The sequence below is a fragment of the Sminthopsis crassicaudata genome, chromosome 1 (assembly GCF_048593235.1).
Source record: "Sminthopsis crassicaudata isolate SCR6 chromosome 1, ASM4859323v1, whole genome shotgun sequence".
In the NCBI taxonomy this organism is placed as follows: Eukaryota; Metazoa; Chordata; class Mammalia; order Dasyuromorphia; family Dasyuridae; genus Sminthopsis; species Sminthopsis crassicaudata.
In genome coordinates, this window is record NC_133617.1 from 15,825,125 (window position 1) to 15,847,504 (window position 22,380).

Consider the following 22,380-nt stretch of genomic DNA (forward strand, 5'->3'; position numbering starts at 1 on the left):
GCCTTTAAAATGCTTCTCCTTGTAACTAAATGTTTGCTTGTTTTCTTTTTTGACTCCTAGGTTCACAGTTTTAGAGTTAGAAGGGACTCTGATGTTGGTCTCTCTAGGTTTTTTTGAAAAGAGCCCAAAGAACAGGTCACATAGCTGGTTTTGAGCCCCCATTCTCTTGTTAGTATATCTTCATCACTCACACTTTTATCTTTTCCTGACAGGATTACAAACCGGATGAAGACCCAGCATTATTCCAATCAGTGAAGACCAAGAGAGGACCTTTGGGACCCAACTGGAAGGTACAATCCCCAAAGGGTACTCATGCATGGTTATTGACAGCAGAGCAACAATTGGGCAATTAGTAAATCTTGGGAAGGGACTGTTTAAGGGAAAAAATAATGGCTCACTGGAAGTTTGGTTCCATGGAAGCAACTAGTGGACACAGCTAGTCAGCAGCTGGGCAGCACCCCATTAACAATCAGCATCCCCATATTCACCTTAAGGGCAGCACCCTTTGGAGAGGCTGGGCTTTTTTGCCCGGGGAGGGGGGGTATCCACCAGATCAGACAATGGAATTCTTTCCTTGTAGACTTGTGATTTGGTTAGCCTTTAAATAAGTTATCTATCTAAAGTAGCCCATTTCTTTGGATTTATTGATTATACTTGAGCTTTCAGAACCAATACTTGTGTCTAATTGGACTAATTGTTCTGACCCAGCCAGCACTGCTGAGCGCAGCAGATCTAGGGGCAAAAATAAACTAGTCCCTGCTCCCAAGGGAACGCCATTTTCTGGGTATGCGGAGAAGTGTTTGAGGTTGGAATAAGGGGAGAGAATACTGGCAGGGACTACCAGGCATTTGAAGGAACCTTGGGGGAGTCACTGATGAAGGCCTGCTTTCCAGGCCTGGGAGCAGATGAGCGCCATACAAGGCTGGAAGTGGCAAGGAAGCTCCTGGGGCTTGCACCTGGGGCCCTGTACAAGGACACATAAGCAAGCAAAAGGCACATGGGAAAGCTTTGCAGAGATTTTATCCTGGAGGCAATAGGGATCCTCTTAAGGATCTCTTAAGAGAGGGTCCCGGAAGGCCAGCTGACAAGGTTTAGAGATTATTTTGAGAATTGTGTAGCATTGATTAGAGAGCCATTGGGTCATAGAACTGAATTAAAGTCCATCCCCTTCATCAGTACATGTGAGGAGACTGAGGTCCAGAGATAACCTTTGAACTGAATCTTCTGAGCCCAGTTCTTTACCTCCTTCAATTAAAGCTGCCATAGTAGTTACAGTGTGAGAGAATGAGATTCTGAAATGAGGGCAGCGGATCATGGACTACTTATTAGGTGCTCTGTGTGTGTAAGAGGAAAGAATTCAAATAAGGGAGATCACTGAAGGTTGGTCTTTCAAGGGAGTTTCAAAGGTAGGTTTGGTAGGAGGAAGGCCAGGATCTCCATCTGGGAGTGTCCATAGGATATCTTTAGGGAGGAGCCTATGTAGGCCCCTAGGAGGCAGGTGTGGAGGTAGAGTTTTTCTTCACCTGTGGGGAGAAGAATATTTCGACAGTTGTTGAAGTTTGTCTTATGCATTTCCCACATTTCAGAGTGCCCATGGAGTCATGTGGCCAGTCTGAGAGGAAGACAGGATGGATGGATGCTTATGTTTTTCTGGTCATGAGACCAGAAAAGCACGTAAATGTTCCCTATAATTAAAAATGCCCAGAGCAGATTTTCTGCCATCAGGGTTTTATTTTGCAGCTCATCTGTCTATTTTAAGCCATTCTCAGGCCATCTATAAATAGTGTGTGTCTAGGTGCCAGTTGGTGCTCGAAAATAGAGATTGTTGTGATGTTACAGCAAATAACTGGTGTGGTGGCTTATTAAAGAAGTCTTGTGCCTCTGGAGAGATTGGGCCCCTGCCCGATTCCTTCTCTGTCTGACAGTCAGTCTGTAGTCCTGCCTTGGGGCTGCTGTCTCCAAGACTAACCCAGGCACAGTTTGGGAAGAGCTGATAGAATTGTGAGAATAAAACATATTCCATCTTCAGCCTCTGTCTGACTTACTAAAATTCAGATGGATGTTTTCATGAAATGAATTGTACCAGTTAGGACCAGACTTCCCCAAAAGTTAGGAACGATTTCGTATGTAGGATTTTCTGTTATTTGTAAATTAGAGGAGATACATATTTTCCTAAATTTGTTTTAATATGTTCTTGAAATCGTCTTGCTCGTTTTGAGCTCTGTGTCTGCAGGGCTGAAGCAGGCCTGAAGGCTGTCACTTGTAAGCTCTGGCTCCTCCTTTTGAAAGAGAAGACCATTGTAGGGGCAGGTGGCAAGTCTGCTCGCTCTCCCGTAGTTGGGTTTTAATAGATCTCATAATATCTCATAGATACTGCCCTCTCTAGCCAAATAATTTATAGGACTTCAAATGAGCAACAGAGAACAGAGAATTGTGGGACTGAAACATTGAGACTCCCAGAGACTGATTAAATATTAATATATTTTATCATAAATTATCAATTCCTTTCAAATCTGTACTTGAAAAAATGTGTCATTATCTAGTGTGATTTCTGTTATATTTGGTGTCCTAATCTTTGGTGTAGGATTTCATCGCCAATTGTGTAATCAGGCATAGAGTTGGGTTGAATTACATATACCAGCCATTTTTTTTCCCCTACAAAATGGACTACATATATAAAATATTTAGTTTATTGTCAAAGAGGCTTAAGCTGACTGCAGTCACAATTACTATATATTCTGTAGTGTCTTAATGGCTATTGGAAAAATGGGATAAGTTCTGTCCTTGTCGTTTTCCTATTTTTCCCAGCAGTCTGTTAGTTTCCAAAGTGGGATGCTGTCAGTCAGTGCCTGTTGAACCCTCTACGTACCAGAGTGAGCTGGGCTGTTGGCCCTCTGGGCCAAAGGAAGTGGTGAAAACTCCCTGATCCCAGAATTTGTTTGTGTGGCCATAGCAGCAACAGCTCTACTAGAGGGAAAGTTCACGAACCGAATGTTGTGCTTGATAACATAAATAGCAATCAAATAGCATTTCTATTAAGCACCTGCTGTGCCCGGCACTGTGCTGGGAGCTGGGAACATGAAGATAAACATGAAGCTGTCTTTTACCGAAAAGGATAAGATGAGTGGATCTGAGTGCGTGCTAGGGATAGATGGAGTCACTTGGAAGGGGGCTCGGTCATCTCTGAGCAGGAAAGACCCAGCTAGAAGTTACATGGCATAGATGAGGACAGGCTGGCACAAGCCCTCCTAGGGACCTGTGAGGAGCTCAGGCCTGAGTGAAAGGGAGGAAATTGGAGTCATGTTGAGACTGGCTGTTAGTATCAGTGGCAGAGGAGCTGGTATTGGTTCCTAGGGGATGATGGGATCAGCTGGGAACGCTAAGAATATCGTTACTTGGACAGCGAGCTGGGTTTGGAGGGCAGACTGAAATGGATCAGAGCTGTTAGGAGGCTTTCAGAGGAGTCTGTGAAGGGGAACATGGGTACCTGATCAAGGGTCATGATTTATAGAAGTGCCTTCCCTTGAAGACACATTCCCCTAGTGGTTTATAATTTTTAAGTCATCTTGTTCATGGAATTGCCTTAGGTCTTGGTGAAGAGACAGAATCAGAGCCGTGCTGTGTGCTTCCTGGCACACCTGTGAGCAGGCGCTTCAGGACATTCTCTGTGGCCCATCGGGGAGGCTTTTGTCATTCGATGGAGAATGGTTTGCTTTAAAGACAAAACTGCTAGCTACCTAGTTGCCCTTCTTTCCTCATGGCTACAGACACCTTTCCTGTTTGCTTGGATTCAGTGAGCAGCAAGACAGCATGCTCAGACGTTTCTTCTTTCTGACCTTTGCCTTTTCCAAATCTGTTTCTCTTTTAGTTGAAGCAAGAAATTATCTATTTTTAAACAGATGAAACTCTTACTTTGATTTTTTTGGTTTGTTTGTTCTACTAAAGCTTCCTGTATTGGTTCATTTAAACCAAGTATCTTCCAGGCATCTGGGATGTCAGTAATTAGATAAATACGGTGACATTGGTTATACCTGGAGGTGCCTTTTTGTATAATGAGGACTCCTCCACATTTGTATTTTCAAGTCTTACATTTGTGCCTTTTCCCAGAAACCTCAAATGGGCCTCTTTCTGGTTGCCACTAAATCTTACTTAAAGGAAGATATTTGTGGAGTCTTTGATTCTATAGTGTAGTGGTCACCCCACAACATATTAGGTGGTGAGGAGGAACCTTGAAGCCAGCCTATTTCTTTGCCTGGATTAGGTAATTCTGAGAGAAATAAGCAGAATTTTGACAAATCACCTTATCAATGATCAGTAATGAGCTCTAGCCTGAGCCGCCTCTGTAGACAGTTATGGGATCAGTGGTGACCATTAGCCTACTCCCAGGCTCCTGAAAAAGGGAGAAGGCCCACAGGGATTGGGGGTGTCTGGGCAATCCAGGATTCTGACTGAGAGGGGGACAGAAAGAGACCCATCCCCAAGGGTTTGCAGATCTGGGGTACATCCCTGCTCCCTAATTTTCTGTTTTCTCTTCAGTAGAATGAAGGTGGCATCTTAAAGGCCTTTTGAATCAAATTAAGGGCAAGAAAATCCAGTGATTAGGGCAAAAGATCCAGGGATGAAGTTAAGGATAGAAAGAACTCTTGGCTGTCAAGGAGACCGCTCCCAGTTAAGAGCTGGGATGATGGGCCATGGAGTTGGCCTTAGGAGTCCAGTAGAGAGAAGTTGCCGAGAGCAGCGGACTAGAGACCGTGCATCTGCACCCACCTCTGTTGTTGACAGCTGTGTGGTGTTGGGCAAACACTTTACTCATCTGTATAATCTAGAGGCTTGTTCCACTTCCACCAGCAGGCTTTTTTTCAGTGCCTGCCAATGGGTACAGGGGACCAAGTGCCGGACTCGAATCAGACTGTGGTCAGTCATTTAACTGCTTCCCTGTAGCAGTAATCCTAGGTGTTGGCTAGGCACTGTGTTGGGTGCCAGAGATGAAAAGTAAGAACAAAAATGTACAATTTCTACCACTCTCCCTTGAGGGGAAGTGCCATCTGTTTTAGATGATCTCTCAGTTTTGTTCCTGGCTCTGAAGTTCTTTGAATTAATGTATTCAGATCTGTTTGAAACCACATCTTCGAGGTGGGTGTTAAGAAAGTAACTCAAACATTTGCTTCTTGTTAGACCTTTTAAGACCATATTGTAGAGTTGACTTTGTTTTTTAAGCGCAGCTATTTTTAGAGCCCACATCTTCAGATATCTTTAAAGTATCTCTTGGAACTCAGCACTGAAACATGGGGTCTCTTGATAATGAAGAAACAGTGTATTAAGGGCCTCTTCCTATCTCGTGTTGACAAAACACTAAATCCTGAGATACGGAGACAAGATGAGCTTGACCCTGTGGGGCAGTCTGAGACAAGATTAGGCAAGTGTGGGGCTGTTCCCTACAACACAGCCAGTCTAGTCCCTATGGAAAGCTTGGTCAACTCGATGGGGACTCTCCAAGCCTGTTCTGGTATCTGAGGGTCCTGATCATGCTGAAGCATAAGTGGAGGCAGACATGATCAAATCAGAATGGGGTTGGGTGGGTGAGGATGGAGATAGTCCCAGCACAGGGAATCTTACCCGGATTGCCACAAACAGAAACTTGTCATGAACTGGTTAGATTAGGGAGTTACTGAGGGGCTTTGAATCAAGAAGAGGGATATCTTGAATTTCTGTGTCCTTTGGAACTTTCCAAGCCTTGGTTCACCCTTGGTTTTCAGATCTTTATCTTTATTGGTTCCTATCAGCTTTTTTTTTAAATTATTAATTTTATAATTATAACTTTTTTTGGCAGTACATATGCATTTTTTTTTTAAACAACATTATCCCTTGTATTCCCTTCTGTTCCGAGTTTTTCCCCTCCTTCCCTTCACCCCCTCCCCTAGATGGCAGACATTCCCATACATATTAAATATCTTATAGTATATCCTAGGTACAATGTGCAGAAACGAATTTTGTTGTTGTTGTTGCAAAGGAAGGATTGTATTCAGAAGGTAAAAATAATCTGGGAAGAAAAACAAAACAAAACAAAACAAAAAATGCTCACAGTTTGCACTCATTTCACAATGTTCCTTCTCTGGGTGTAGCTGATTCTGTCCATCATTGATCAATTGGAACTGGATTAGCTCTTCTCTATGTTGAAGATATTCACTTCCATCAGAATACATCCTCGTACAGTATCATTGTTGAAGTGTATAATGATCCCCTAGTTCTGTTCATTTCACTCAGCATCAGTTGATGTAAGTCTCTCTAAGCCTCTCTGTATTCCTCCTGCTGGTCATTTCTTACAGAACAATAATATTCCATAACATTCATATATCACAATTTACCCAACCATTCTCCAATGCATGGACATCCATTCATCTTCCAGTTTCTAGCCACTACGTAAAGGGCTGCCACAGACATTTAGGCACATACAGGTCCCTTTCCCTTCTTTAGTATTTCCTTCCTATCAGCTTTTGATAACTCTGTGTTATTGGTATATTTTCCTCATCAAGATATCTTAGGGGATGCCATTTTTACAAATTTGATTTTTATGGATATCTTTTTCTTTTTGATACCACCAAGTTTTCTTCTCTTCAGAGAGCCATCCTTTATTTTATATATGTGTGTGTGTGTGTGTGTGTGTGTGTGTGTGTGTGTGTGTGTGTGTGTATATATATATATATATATATATACACACATACTTAATAGTACTCTCCGTTCCCTTCCCCTCAAATAAAAGAAATAGGATATAAGAAATCAAACTAATCAGTACATTAAAATTGGTTGCACCTACCTGCTGAGGGAAGGTTGTGTTCGTATCTCTCTTTTGATCTTTCTCTAATGTTGCTTGTTCTGTGGAGGTTCTTTGTCAGCTCCTCTGTTATCTTGGCTCTGCTTCCTTTATGCTATGTTTCTGGTGAATCTTGTGATGCTTCTTGGTATTCATCATATTCCTTTGTTGTGTATGCAGTGGGGACATTCCTGTGCCCTAATTTGTGTAGCCAAAGCTAAAGCATTTGAAATGTGTGTAGATAGTGTTTTATATAATGAATTGCCCAAGCAGTGTGATGTTGGGGACAAGGTGCTGGGCCTGAAATCGAGATGTGGATTCTAGTTCTACCTTTAGTTCATAACTTGTGCAGCTGTGAGAAAGTAGTCACTTTGTGGGTTTCAAGCCCTTTTCCAAGCATTAGTAATTGGATCCCTCTTTCTCTTGACTATAATTTGCAGTCTCTGCTGAAGAAGGGAATTCCTAAACCAGGGCTTCCTGGTTAAAGTTAAGTGACACACTGAACTTTCATAGATGTGAGGATATAATATGAATTTATCTTAATAATTTGTCACTTGGAAACAATTCCATTGGATCCCCTTAGAAACTCAGGAAATCTTTAAGCCTTTAAAATATTAATTTTAAAACAGAAGATAGTTTGATGTCCTGAAGGTACTTTGATATTTTCAACCCCCTTAAGTTAGTCATATTTAAAATACCCACTTGGTTTTATGTGACAGTCTCCACAGTTACTTTACAGCCTGAGTTTGCACTCCACATTTCCAGGAGGAGTCGAGAGCTCAGGGTGCAATTTTTTTATGTGGCGTAGTTTGGAAGAACAGGACTGGCCACTAAACAGTTGAAGCCTAGAGGACATTAGCAGGCCTAATCTCTTGTTTAGTGAAATCTGGAGAGTCTTTTTAATCTGGATGGCTTTCTAGAAGACAGGGTGGGGAAGAACAAGAAGAAATTTAGATAATGTAATTTTAAAGAGTTGTCCTTTAAAGAAGGATTAATAGCTCTGCAATGGGGTCTGCCAAAGCCTATTCAGAGCTTCTTACTTTTTCACCTGCCACACAACTCTCAATGTGGCTCCCAGAAGTTGTGGTATGCTCAGTGACCTCACCTCAGCAACACCATCTCAGAGAGCGACTGACAAGTTCAAACCCCTGATTGAGTTATGGAGAAGTTGCCTCCAAGCACACAGAGCGCTTAGAACTTGTTTAGCCTGTAAGAAATCCTGTACACACGATTCAGGACGTTGCCCCATGATGTCACTGGTACTCTTCGGAAAGGACAAACAGCAATCTGCTTTGATGTCCTGAATCTGTAGGGAGAGTGGTGTGATCCATTTTACAGATGAGTAAACTGTGCCTTGGAATCTCATGACTAGAAACAGTCACACCTTTGTCATCTTGATTTCAGATCTGAGGCTCTGTTTGCTACGTTTTTGGTGATCAGATTCACTCTAGATTTGATCATGGAAAAAAGCTGAGATTCCTATCTATCTCTCTCTCTCTCTCTTTATTTATGAAGATACTTTTAAAAATGAGAGATACTCCCAGAATGCATGACCAGTGTCAAAACGTATGTGTTCTACAAAAAAGAAAGTCTGGGGCACACAGGTTGGGGAGAATGACTAATTTTTTCCCTCTGCTCTTTGAACTCTTGGCCTGTGTTCATTAGTTTCTTTGACTAAAATGTCTTGCACTAAACTGTTCTGGCTCCGTTGTGTTCTTCTTCCAAAGACTGATGCTCCTATCTTCTAGGTTACTCAATTCTAAATGCTGTGCTTCAGGCAGGTTCCTCTTAGAAAGTTTCAGGCCAACCTTATCTTTTCAGTGATTGCATGTCTTTAAACCTTTCAAGTAGAGCTGGCAGCAACGCCAGCGGGGTGTCATTTATTTTTAACTTGTAATTACTCTTTTCCCTCAGTGAGTTATGGAGTTGAAAACTTGCATTGCAAATCCTCCTGAAAAGGAACCTTTAGACAATTATCTAAAAGTAGTCCTCTGTGAGGGGATGTGAGCCCTATGTCCATTCTGGGAAAGGTTCTGGTGCTGGGTCTGAACTTGGACTCATAATAAGTGAAGACTTAACCCTGACAAGATTTGGGGACAAGAAATAAGTGTGTGGTATCAACATCCAATAAAAAGTTTTGAGAACATTGCAGTTTTGGAAATCGAGTTTCTAGTATCCCTCAGGATTCATTTTTCAAAAACATTTCTTTTCACATTTGTATATATTTATTTGTCACAGTTCTGAAAGGTGAGAGCTGGCGGATTAGACAGACTGATTGCACACCATACCAGCTAAACATACAGCTTTTTGTTTGATTATATTATGTAGCTTGGAGTATACATTACTTGCCCTAGGCCTCTTTCACATACCTTAGGGTAACCTAATATGTGTTGTTAAATTAAAAGCATGATTTGGCCTTTTGGGTTTCATTTCAAGTTAGTTGTGAAATTTAAGGAATTTGGTAAAAATACAAACTAAGTTGGGATTTCACAATTGGTTAGTCCTTGGGATATTATATTGGAATTGGAATTACATTGTGATGATTCACAATTTGGATTTGGGATTTTTCTATTGGCTTTGAATTAAAACTCAAGGGATCTTGTCTCTTGATAACCAGATGACTTTTACTCTTATTTTTGCTTTCCTGAATTTGCTTGTCTGTCTTTTTAGGTGTTTGCTTTAATCTTAACCTAAGTATAATTCCCATGTAGGAACCCATGTAGATTTGGGTGTTGTTCAATATTTTTTGTGGAGAAATGCGCATTTAGGGTTAGAGTTTGGAAAGCCAGCTATAAAAGTGTGTGAGTGTCTATGTCTTATATAGAATTGTCTTCATATCTTGTGGGTGATGGAGAGAAACCAAGTTTAGTGAGGAGACAGGGTATGGTGCCCATGGGATGAATGATCTTAGAAGCTGAGAGGAGGCGGCAGGCAGGAATGAGTCACTTACAGTCCTGGAGAGCTCCTCTTCCCGCTTTGCTTGCTTAACGTGTGTGTTCTCAGAAGTTAGTCGGCTGCTGGATTGGTGCCTTCTTTTGTATGTGACATTGGGGCTCATGCCCCTTGCGTATGAGACTCTGGCCATGCCATTGGCCCCTGTGCCCGTGTCAGACAAAGAGCTGTAGCTCATAGTGGTTCCCCAACTGCTCCGGAGGCAGAGGTTGTAAGTAAGTTTGGATTTGGACTCCCAAATCCAGAGCTTTTCATTTTCTTGCGTGAGAATAAGGTTCAAGGCTTTTGTTTATTTTGATTAAAAGCTCTTCCTTAAATGACATTCCTAAAATTTTGTCAGGAAGACCTGAGTTCAAATTCCTCCTGAGACACTTGTAATTGTGTGACCCTGGGTAAGAGACTTCATTTCTATGAGATCAGATGTGATACTTGTAAAGATCTTAGCATAACACTGAGTGCATAGTAAATGTTCTATAAATTATTAATTTGTTTTAGAGAATAACAACATTTTAGAGCTGAAAGCAGCATGGGTATCAAGCATTGTTGGGAATTATTAGGTAATGTTAAAAAGAAGCAGCGGCAAGGCTCTGTTGCATTTCTTGCCTCTTCCTCCTGTACTGGACCCATCCAGATCTCTTGGTTGGTTCTCCCTCTCTGAAGGGCTTTGCCAGCGCTGGATTCGGTGACAGACACACACATACACTCTTTACCAGTGGGCATGTGTTCTTCTTTCTCCCTCTTAGCCTGAGGGTAATGGTTGTAGCTAAGACTCCACTTTGCCTATTGCAGCTTGTCTTTGTGTTCTTAGTGTTCTGGCCAGACCAGCTCCTTGCTGTGCTTTTTACTTGACTCACAAACTTACCTTTTCCCTCTCTCTCCCTCCCTTATGACTGGAACAAACGCCTATTTTGATCTTTGCTTTTCAGATTCCTTTTTCATCAAAGCTCAGATCAGTGGCACTTTAAAATGTCAAATCTTAAGCTTGAGTTTAGATACTAGTTTCACACAAAAAAGAAATGGCAAGATATGGCTGAAGAAGATGAGGGGGTCTTAGTGGACTGCAATTCTAAATTGTGAACTACATTAAAACTACTATATTTTGCCAGAAACATTTTTTTCTACATTTACACGGTCTGTTTATCGGTTTCTAAAATGTCATTCCAGCCTTCAGGTTATATAAATTCACCCTTGTTAAGGTGTATGATCTTTTTAAATTTTTTTTTTTAAGCCTGTTGGCTTATATTTTATTCCATATTTTTTTACTCATTCATTAGAGGTGCTGCTTTCTGTTTGATTATCCCTCTCTTGCTTGGACAGCAGGACAATATTTGACTCATTGAAGCAATTTGGTTGAGTGTTTTCTTTCATTTCTCTCTCTCTCTCTCTCTCTCTCTCTCTCTCTCTCTCTCTCTCTTTTTGTCCACAAACTGTATTATTGCAGTTAATTTTTCTTTTCTTGGGATGTTTACTAGGATTCACTTGTAATTCCATCTGTTCCTGGGTTGTTTTCTTTTGGGAGTTCATTTTTATGACGTCTTCAATTTTTTTTTTTCTCTTAAATTGAATTATGTAAAATGTCTATCTTATTCTGATAATCTGGGAGTTTTTATTTTTATAAACTGTGAGGATGGCGTTAGCACCCTGGATACTTTAGAATCAGCCAGAGCCAGGATAAGCAAAAATCCTGGGTCTTTAACAGTAGAAGAGGGGAATGGACTCTCAGGATCTCCGTGACCTCTCTTCATCCCCTGCCCAAAAGTGACTAGCTAGTCTTATTCCATCCCCTAGTCCCTTCTACAGTTCTCTGTATATACCAAAGGATAAACTTCCTCACAGGGAGCTGTGATCAACAATCATAGCTCTAGTCCCAAAAAATCAGACCTCTTCTCATGATTTTGGTCATTTAGATTCTTTGATTGGTTTTTCTTTTAACCAAATAAAAAATTTTTGTAAATTCTTATGCAAAAAAAAAAGAAAAAAAACCCAAGACCCAGCTCTTAGTCTGAGAGTTTAATTTTTTGGCTTTTTTTTTCCCAGTTTCCTTCCTTCCTTCCTTCCTTCCTTCCTTCCTTCCTTCCTTCCTTCCTTCCTTCCTTCCTTCCTTCCTTCCTTCCTTCCTTCCTTCCTTTCTCTCTTTCTCTCTCTCTCTTTCTCTCTCTCTCTCTTTCTCTCTCTCTCTCTTTCTCTCTCTCTCTCTTTCTCTCTCTCTCTCTTTCTCTCTCTCTTTCTCTCTCTCTTTCTTTCTTTCTTTCTTTCTTTCTTTCTTTCTTTCTTTCTTTCTTTCTTTCTTTCTTTCTTTCTTTGTTTCTTTGTTTCTTTCTTTCTTTCTTTCTTTCTTTCTTTCTTTCTTTCTTTCTTTCTTTCTTTCTTTCTTTCTTTCTTTCTTTCTTTCTTTCTTTCTTTCTTTCTTTCTTTCTTTCTTTCTTTCTTTCTTTCTTTCTTTCTTTCTTTCTTTCTTTCTTTCTTTCTTTCTTTCTTTCTTTCTTTTCTTTCTTTCCTCACTTTTTTTTGCATGTTTCTTTGAGGTTTTTTGATTTGCTGCTTTTTTAACTTTAAAAAAACTAGATGTACACTTCTTTGACTTGTTTTCTCTGGTGTTTAAAAGTATTTAGAGAAAATATTTCTCTCAAAGAACTACTGTAATTTAATCCACCAAACTTTGGCATGTTATAGTTGCTATTTTCTTTAGTAAAATAATTGTTTCTACAATGTGTTCTTTTTCCACTTCATTCTTTAAGATTCTGTTATTTAATCTCCACTTAAATTTTAATCCTTTCTTCCACTTATTGAGTATATTGTGATCGGTAAAAGTTGTGTGTTTAACATTCTGCTTTTTTTTTATCTTTGTGAGGCATTTTTTTTGGTTTGGACTTAATACATTTTTGTAAAGTTGCCATGGAAAGCTGATACATATGCACACTACTCTCAATTCCTTTTCATTAATCACTAGATAACAGCTATCCGGATTACTATCCTAACTCTTAGATTCACCTGAAACATAATAAATTCTACTCAGGCCCTCAATTTAATTCTGTGAATCTTTGTTTCAATTGTGTTTCCTTTAAACAAACATATTGTTTAATTTTGCTTTCTAATCCATTTAGCTACACTTCTATTACCTGAAGAAATTAATCACACTCAAAGTTAACCATTGTTACTTGTATTTTCTCCTCATTTTTTTTCCCCCTTTTTTCCTTTGGCCTTATTGCCTTGAAATAAAGAAAAGCAAGGTAGGAAAAGAAAAGGAATAGGTTCAAAACCAGTAACCTGTAATTAATTGGAGTGGCTGATCCTATTCTTGTGCCCATCCATTCTTCATCAACCGCAGAGCCAGATCCCTGGTTCTGACCACTTGGGACCAGCCTTCTTGTTTGCCCTGTGGCTACTTCCCAAAAACTATCTTTTATGTGTGTGTGTACATATATACATACATAGTTTCTAGAGAGAGAGAGAGAGAGAGAGAGAGAGAGAGAGAGAGAGAGAGAGAAGAGAGAGTGTGTGTGTGTGTGTGTGTGTGTGTGTGTGTGTGTGTGTGTATCTTTTGAATCTGCCTTTTGGATAAGAAAGATGACTTTCTGAGTTTAGTTACAATAAATAAGTTTCACCTTCATTTCTTGTCTAGTATATTCCTTTCCTCACCTCCCTTTGATTTCTTTCAGAACTAGCAAATCAATAAAATCATAACCTGGCCCTGCCTTTTTCTTTGTTATTTCTTTGACCTTGAAGATAGTAGGACTCTGAAGAAATAGTTGTCTCTCCTCTCCAGTGATTTTGTAGTCATGTGATCATCCTTTAGCTCCTTAATTCCTCAGACACATTTGCCTTTGAATACTTCTTGTCTGCTGTGCAGGTTGCTCAGATCTTCTTTTTTCAAGGCTCTGGAGAATTCTCACACTAAAAGTCTTACCATTTCTTCCATGGAGGATGATATTTTTCTTTCTCCACATGAGTTATTCTTGGTGGTAAGTTTTCGCTTTTGCCTTTAGGATGATGCATCTAAGAATTTCTTTTCTCTCTAGTAATTGGCTACCAGATCCTGCCTACAGTTTCTTGACCCATGAACCTTTTCCTCCTTTCCCTGGCCCTGGAGGCCATGGATCTTGGCTGACATTTCTGGATGCTTTCTGGTTGGAGTGTCTTTCTCTTTACACTTTGTTCTTTCCTGGTGCTAGCATAATTCTGGACGGTTTTCTTGAAATAGTGTCTGAGGTTTTGGTTGGTTATGTGTTTATGGGAACAGAGGGATTATTTCTCCGAACTACTTTTAGGTCGGTTATTTTTTCCACAGTGGACGCCTCACTTGGCCTTCTAATTTTTCACACTTTTGACATTGTTTTTGTTCCTGGTTATTTCATTGAGTCATTTGAGTTACTTGTTTCATTCTTTCTAAGTGCTTATTCTCATGCCATTTCTCCTTTATGAGTTCTATTATTTCTTTTCTTTTTAAAAAAAATCCTTTGTTTTATTCTATCCACTTAGTTCTTGTGGCCACTCCAGTTCCCACCCCGAGGCTCTACTAGTATTTATTGTGGAATTTATTTTTCATCTTACGGATTTACTTTTTGATCTTCTCTTAAATCCATGGTATTTTTTTATTGAATTAATTTTCTTCTGTTTACTTGTGTCTTCTGCCTCAATTCCTGGCTTTTGACTCGGCAGCTAGGACCATTGTCTATGTGCTCTGAATCCAGGGCATAGCTCTGGTCTTGTTCTCATTGCAGTCTGAGCACTGTTGCCACTGCTTTGTTCTGGATGGTGGCTGTGACCTGGTCTCCTGCTCCATTCTGGTTTTGGAGGGAGAGCTGGGCCTTTAGGCCATCAGTCTGGCCTCTGTTGTGTCTGCATGTGCCCCGAGCACCTGTAGACTTGGGATCCTGGATGAGATGCAGGGGGTTGCTGCTGCTTCTCTGGTTTTGTGGAACCCCTGCTTCTTCGGACATGCTTTTTTCATCTTTGCCGAGATGTTTCTCAGACTTGGATTTGGCTGGAATCTTGCGTGTTGCCATCTTTCCATTACCAGTGTTTAATAGTTTGATTCAACTTGAGTATCCTCCCAAAATTCCAAGAGGGGTATAAACTTCATTAATTGTACAAGTCAGATGTATACGTCCTGTTCTTGGAACGTGGGTTTGTTTGAGCCATTTTTGTGTATTTTTAGCTTGCTCTTTAATTCGAGCCATACTTCAGCCTGCTGTTTGTACACAAACGTTTGACAGTTTTAAAGAGCCAGGATTTTGGAGGCGGCGGCAGCAGCAGCAGGCCTTGAGCAAGCTGTGCAGGGTCTCCGCCAGCCCAGGACCCAGGAGCTTCCACCTCTGCCCTGAAGCCTTTTCCAGCCAGAGTAGACCTGGGAAGTCCTTGGGTGCCTTACTTTTCAGATGAGGTTTCTTGTAATATTCGGATTCAGTGCTTTGTCCTGATAATATGATGCTTCATCAGCCTGACAGAGGTGTGTACACACACACACACACACACACACACACACACACGCACACACACGTTCTGACCTAGTCCTTTTTTTACAGGTAAGGAAATTGAGGCCCAGGGATTATTGTAAGCTCATCCAGGTAGAAAAGAGACTTGTTTGAAAGCCTTGTTCTTCCTGCTCCTGGATTAGCACTTGAGCCCCTGCCCTGGGGATTGTGGGTCCTTTTGTGTGGCCACAGCATAAAAGAAAACCTGGAGAGGATCCCTCAGGGAGCCAGTTGTGCTGAGGTACAGGTGTCATATTAAAAGTGACTGTGGTTCCGCTTTAAGAAGCCTATGTGGTGGGGCAGCTAGGTGGCGCAGTGGATAGAGCCTTGAAGTCAGGAGGACCTGTGACCTCAGATACTTAACACTTCCTAGTTGTATGACCCTGGGCAAGTCACTTAACCCCAATTGCCTCAGCAAAAAAAAAAAAGAAAAGAAGCAGCCGCCTATGTGGCCTTTAACCTTGGCCACTGGGCCTTGCTTTTCCTGCCCCTGATCCTGTCCCTAGGGGTTCTGGGATGCAAACAGCACCAGTCTGGTTTGGCTGGGGAAGGAGGTGAGCCTCTTGTCCGGTTCATTGGAAGTGAGTGGCAGGTCACTGCTGAGCCAGATCTCTTCCACACCCCCACTTACAGCAGCTGTGGTTGGAGGGAGCGGTTTTAGTCGTGTCCCACTCCTTATGAACCCTTCTGGGACATCCTTGGCAGAAATCCCAAAGGAGTTTGTCCTCGCCTTCTCCTGCCCATTTGACAGATGAGGAAACCAAGGCAAACAGGGCTAAGCAATGTATTCAGGTCACATAGCTAAGGAGTGCTCTGCACGATGGCACCCCCTAGGGGCCCTACAATTAGTTATTAAAGCTTTGGCCAAGGCCTCTTTGTGAGGAGATCTCATGAGGAAACTGTGAGTTTAGTACCAGACTTTCCATCTCATTACGATAAAAATATAGTTTTAAAAATGTTTGTCATTCCCAAAATTAAGTTAAAAGTAAAATATAAAGAGCCGAGAAAATGTTTCATTATGTATGAAAGTCATTATTTTGAAGGCTTTAGAATAAGGCCTTCTTGTGGGCGATGGCAGAACAGCTCACCTAGGGTTGGTATCCTGTTTGGAATTGTCCCCGCAAGGCTGCCTCCATGGGCTCAGTGAGCAGCGAAGCCCTGCCCCCTTCAGTTTTGAAGAAGCTGAAGGAGACCTGTGGAGAAGGGAAGGAGACTGCAGAAGCCATCCTTCCCCAGCAAGGTCCTTTTAGCTCTAGTACTCCATGAGGCCCCATTGATGGCGCTGCAGTTGCTCCCGGGACTCTTTCCTGGGCCAGAGTTCTCCACCAGTTCTTTTCCTATACTCCATTCAAATGATTGGTTAGTGTCCAAACCGCAGCTATGGTTCAATACAGATGTGATTTGGTAGCACTTATGGAAATTTGGTATCTCAGAAGCCTGCCTCTTGTGCTGAATGGCTTAGAACTCCCAGATACTTGAGCTGAGACATCTTTTCCTCAGTCTGATGTGTGATGCCTTGTATTTCTTGTGTGTCAGGAAATGTTGCCTTTCAGAGGGCAGAAACTATTTGAGTTTTGTCTCTGGTATTTCCTCTGGTACTTGCACATAGTACTAATGACCAAACGAACACACTAGGAACACAGCTAGGAGCTATGCTGAGGAAGCCCTGTGGATCCAAAGACAGAAGTTCTGTTCTCCCTATTTGCCTTCTAGGAGCTTACAGAATCATAGAATTGTAGATTTAGTACTAGACTTGGAGGCCATCATCTTCATTCCCTCGCTTTTTAGATGAGGAAACTAAGGCAAGAGAGATGAAATACCCTGCCTCGAGTTTCCTGGCTAGAATCTGTCAAAGATGGAGTTTGAACCCCAGATGTCCTGACGTCAGGTCCACTCAGTCATTCTACTTCTCAATACATTCTGATGTTCTGATTGTGGTCAAAGATCTGAGTGTTGCTCTAGGCCTTGGACTCTAGGAAGTAAGGGTTTGTCCCAGACTTTCTAATAGCCAAAGCAGTATTGATTTGATTATTGTTCCCAGATTAAGAAGAAGGCTTGTGGGATTGGGAAGAGAGACAGACAGAGATAGCGGATATCCTTGGCTGCTTGAGGCGGTTATTCTTGGTGGCCAGCTGGTTGCGTCTAAAGTATGGTCGGGGCCGATCTGCTGAGTTGCTTGTCTGCTGAAGTACCCATAACTTAGCTGCTCTTTCAAAGCCGAATGGATTAGATAACTCTTCTTTCCCTCTTCCTCTTCAGGGAAACAGGACATAGTAAGCACTTATTAAATGCTTAATGGAGATGGAAACTTAGAACTTTTGGATGCTTGGATTAGAATTTTACTTAATTTCCCTACTTTCAAGTACAATTAAATGATATTTTCTTCTTTCCATTTTTCCCATCTAGAAAGACCTGGCAAATAACCAAGACTCTCCCCAAATGTGTGCCTACAAGCTGGTAACCATCAAATTCAAGTGGTGGGGTCTGCAGAGTAAAGTAGAAAACTTTATCCAAAAAGTAAGTCGCCCATGAAAATGAGTGAGACCATATGTCACGCATGCTCCTTTCTGCTATAGAATTGGGATCTGTGCTGCCCTCCAGAGAGCCTGAATACCTCTCTGGAGTTGGACTATTGTGGGGAGGTCTCTCTCATTCCCAGCATTTGCAGCTCTGGGGGACATTAGGCTCTTCCCAGGACTAGCATGATGGCCATTGCAGGAGGGCCCGAGATGGGGGGTCTTGGAGTGGCGGCACTTGGACATAAATTCCTTGGGGGTCATTAATGTTCATGTACTGGAATAAAGACTTCTGCCCCACCGGCCTTGTAATGTACCTTTATCTCTTTCTTTTCAAAGCAAGAAAAAAGAATATTTACTAACTTCCACCGCCAGCTCTTTTGTTGGATTGACAAGTGGATCGACCTGACTATGGAAGACATTCGAAGAATGGAAGATGAAACCCAGAAAGAGCTAGAAGCTGTAAGGCTGCCTTCTTGTCTCGACTCTTTGTGAAAGGACAGGGAGCACTGGCAGAGCTGACTTTAGGCTAGCATTTTTTTCCTTGACCTGGGGTCTTATGAGGAGCTTCCCCCCTTTCAGAAGGAAATCTGGTGATGATGAGGGCCTTCCTAAATTCAGGCTTTTAAAATGTCACATTTCTGGTTTTTGTTTTGTTTTTTCCCGATAGCCATTGGAGCCTTTCTAGAGCTCTACTTTTAGACCATCAAACTCAAATTTCAATTCCATAGTTCAAGAAGATCTTTTTTCCCCAACTTCAGAATTTTCTCAATTTTGTTAGTGATGGGAGCAGATAGGCAAACTAAGGAGAAACCAAATTTTCCTTTTGGTCAGGTAATAGAATAATAATTTCCCCCATTTCAAAATGTCAAGGTCAACCCGAGAGTACATGTCTTCCCTTCTTTTGGAAATGTAAACTTCCACAATGGCCTTTTTTCCCATTCGACAGACCTGACTAGAGATTAGCAGTAAGTCAAGGTTTGCTTGAGCTGACGAAGGCCCAATGTGGAAGTAGATCCAGGAGAGGTTTCCATAAAGTCATCCCAGGTACATGCAGCTAATAGCAGTGTTTAGAAATATCATCAAACAAAAGGACCATGGAAGCAATTCTATTTCTCTGACACAATAGAAAAGGAAACTAAAGCTGTTGTGTTTCAAATTGCTGGAATTTTTGTAATTAAGGAAAATCTGCTCCTAATTAGTTTACATGAACCTTATAAAGGCCTTGGAAATGTTTGCTTTATAAGGCAATAAACTGTTTTAACCTTACCCTTCACATAAAGTAAACTACAGGCAATCCCCAAATTACAAATGGATTGTGTTCCCAAGTGCTTTTTGGAACTCAGAAAACCTTTTCCTCTAGAAACTTATAAAGTGCAGTTACGTTCCTGACCCAGCCTACAAAGGGCTGCTTAACACAATTCAACAGACATTTATAAAATACCGAGTATATACAAGGCCCTATATTGGGCACAGAGGCTACATGATTAGATGAAAGAGCGCCATTCTTTTGTCTGCATTGGGAGTTCCCTTTACCATTGCCTATGCCATCCTGCTTCTGGGTTAGGAGCTAACTCGTAAGAACTTGTAAGAGGCCAAAATACGCACTCAAAAAAGTACTGAGAATTTTTAGTTGGAAGGACATCTCAGTGGCCATTTATACCTTGAAAAATGTCCTCTGTCCAGCCCCTTCTGGAAGGGCTTCAGCGAGGGGAAAGCCTTCCCAAGGTGGCCCCTTCAAGTTGGGCTTACCTCGGCATAGTGGGGGGACACTTCTCCTTATCCACTTTTGCAGTTTCCAGTTATCCCTGAGGCCAAACAGAAGTTTATTGTCTTTTTTATAACTCAAACCCAGATAATCTTATTCCACAGAAATCTTTTGTTTTTCATACTGGCTGGACAATTCCATCAACCAGTCTTCATCCGCCAATGGCCTTTCCATTCTCACACCCCAACTGATCCCAGGATTCCTGCTTCTTCACCCATATGGACTTCTGCTTCCCCATCTGTGATATGAAGAGGTGGCCTCTGGGGTCCCTTCTTTAATCATAAAGAAATCTTATTATGTGGGTGGGTCCTAGTCAGAGAGGAGGACACACAACATGGCTGAGAGCTTTCTAATTTAAGATTACATTAATTTTCTTGCCTTGTTGTGTTCTCCATCTTGTGCCTGTGAAAATGATTTACACTCAAGTATCCCTGCTTGATTTGTTCTATCCCAATTAATCCCAGCTAGTCACGTCACTTGGGGCCTCACGTCTTCACCAGTTTATTTTCCTGCACAAAAATACGAGTCGTTGTTAAGGAGAGAGTGGGATAGAATTCACTCACTCTGAGGCAAAGGTGACAACCACACAAAAGGGGGCTAGATTTCTTTTGAAATGTTAAGTCATACGGGTTCCTTATTGTGGCAGCTGGAGATGTAACCCACTGAAGTGAGAGATTTCGGCAGTGGGAGTAAAAAGGCCCATGTACCAGGGATCTATCTTTGATCACTTCTGCCTTTAGGGTCAGAAGTTTCCCAGCTTTTCTCCTCCTCCTCCTCCTCAACCCATAAGTGCCTTAAAATCTTCCAGGCTGTTTTTGGTTTGTTTCACTGCACACTGGCCCTCCTGATAGTAGCACTTGCTGCTGGCTGGCAGGCTGGATTGTTTAGAAGTTGGGGTCTGCCTGCTTATTACCAACCCCGGTAACTGGTGAGATAGACAAGCAATTATGTATGCAAGTTCAATTATTAGAAGGTCTTATATAGCTCTTAGTTTTAAGCTTAAGTTTCCATTGCTTTCCATAAAATGGAAGAAATTCTATGTGGGTGTGGGTGGACTGGGAGTGAGGGAGGGGTATTTTGTTGTTTAATGTTTCAAAAATTCTAATGAACCCTTTTTCTGCCTCTGCTGCTCATCTTAATGTGAAATCCAGTTCTTATGCTGCTCAATGCAATGAAAGAGTGCTTTATGCTAGAATTTCCTCACGTTGTGTACTAACATAATATGTCTTCCAACATCCACGGATAAGGCAGACAATGCCTGAGGTTACAGGTTCCCTTTGCAGACCCCCTACTTAACAAGCAGGTTTAAACTTGCAAAGCCTTCTCTTTGATAGAAAGGAATTTCAGTTTTAATTCCACTGACACCTGATTGAAGTATTTTGGACAAGTGTAATTCTTTTTAATTCACAGATATTTTAGGAATTAAAATCTCTTTTAGGATGGGCATTGGCCCCAAAGAGAAGGGCCCAGAGATGGGCGGTGTCAGGCGTGAGCAGAAGGCCTTTGAGCTTCAGGCTTTAAGCTTAGCAGCAGTTCAGTTTTTAAGAGAAATGTGATACCTTGTTTCCTATCTTTCCCCCCAACTAATGTATGAAAACACGAGAGAAAAGACAACACAGTCATCCTTTGACATTTGTAGGTTCTATATTTGTGGTTTTGGTTAATTGAGCATTGGTCATCAATTTTTTTTTTCCTGAGGCTGGGTTAAGTGACTTGCCCAGGGTCACACAGCTAGGACGTGTTAAGTGTCTGAGACCAGATTTGAACTCGGGTCCTCCTGAATTCAGGGCTGGTGCTCTATCTACTGCGCCACCTAGCTGCCCCCGGTCATCAATAATTAAAGGCGATTTTTGCAACATTTGTAGCATACTGTGGAAAATTGCAGATGACTTGCATATGTCAGATATATAATATATATTATTAATCTGTTCTATCATTTACTACCATAAGTATGCCTACATAAACTTATTATAAACAGTTAAATTTTGTTCAATTTCACCATGTTAAAGAAGTTATTCCCTCTTTTTGGAAATGCCTCCTCTTTGTTTCATTTTTCATCATGTGACTTCCCTCCCACCTTGATTGATCCTTGTATTTTGTGCTTGGGGGAGGAGAAGGGAATTTGTGCAGCAGTTGATGGCTGCTGGACTGCGGTGGCTTTGAAGACTGCATAGTTTGCAAGACACTAATGTCTCTCATAAAAGCTGCAGCTTTTTGCTGGGTGTCATGTGATTTGTTTTGTATGTTAATATGACCAGAATTATTAAAAAAAAAGGTCTGGCATAGTCTAGAATTATTCTCAGGGGTCTTGCACCCTAACTCCCACGAACACTAAAGGATGACCGTGTTAACTTTTCTTCTCTTCCCTATCTGTCCTCTTCTTTCTCCTTCTTTGATCGTGACTGAGTTATGATTCCATGGAAGTCTTGGTCCATTTTCACATTTCTGCTCTTCAGCCTTCCTTCATTCACTTGCAAGTGCCTTGTTTCTCGGCTCCTGTCTTCTTTGTAACTCTTGTTTTCTTTCTGATCTTTTTTTTGTCCCTTCTGCTCCTTTCCTAAGCACACCAAGTGGGGTGTGACACTAATGGCTCTTGAGTGAATTATGCCTAAGGAGCTGCTTTTGTCAGGTCGAGAGCAGCTGGAAATTCCCCGTGCCCATTCTTTCCTCTCTAGCCTCAGCAGCTGTGTAAGAAGGGCCCAATCTGACCTTTGAAGGCTATTCAAAGAAATAAGATAACATTAGTGGACATTTCCTTTTTTAAAGGCTATTTTAAAAATAATTTCACACCAACATTTTCTTTGAAGCACTCAAGGACAGCTAAATATCTGACATGCTTTTTGAGAAAAAACTCCTTAA

At 41.4% G+C, this 22,380-nt stretch overlaps 1 protein-coding gene across 1 annotated transcript in view; it reads left to right on the forward strand.

Moving 5' to 3' along the window:
• Positions 1-22,380, forward strand: part of PITPNB (phosphatidylinositol transfer protein beta) — a 75,281-nt gene that overhangs the window by 49,380 nt on the left and 3,521 nt on the right. The window contains exons 8-10 of the mRNA XM_074295083.1: positions 213-290; positions 17,644-17,754; positions 18,093-18,215. Coding sequence (XP_074151184.1) covers positions 213-290; positions 17,644-17,754; positions 18,093-18,215 — 312 coding nt within the window. The remainder of the gene's footprint in view (positions 1-212; positions 291-17,643; positions 17,755-18,092; positions 18,216-22,380) is intronic.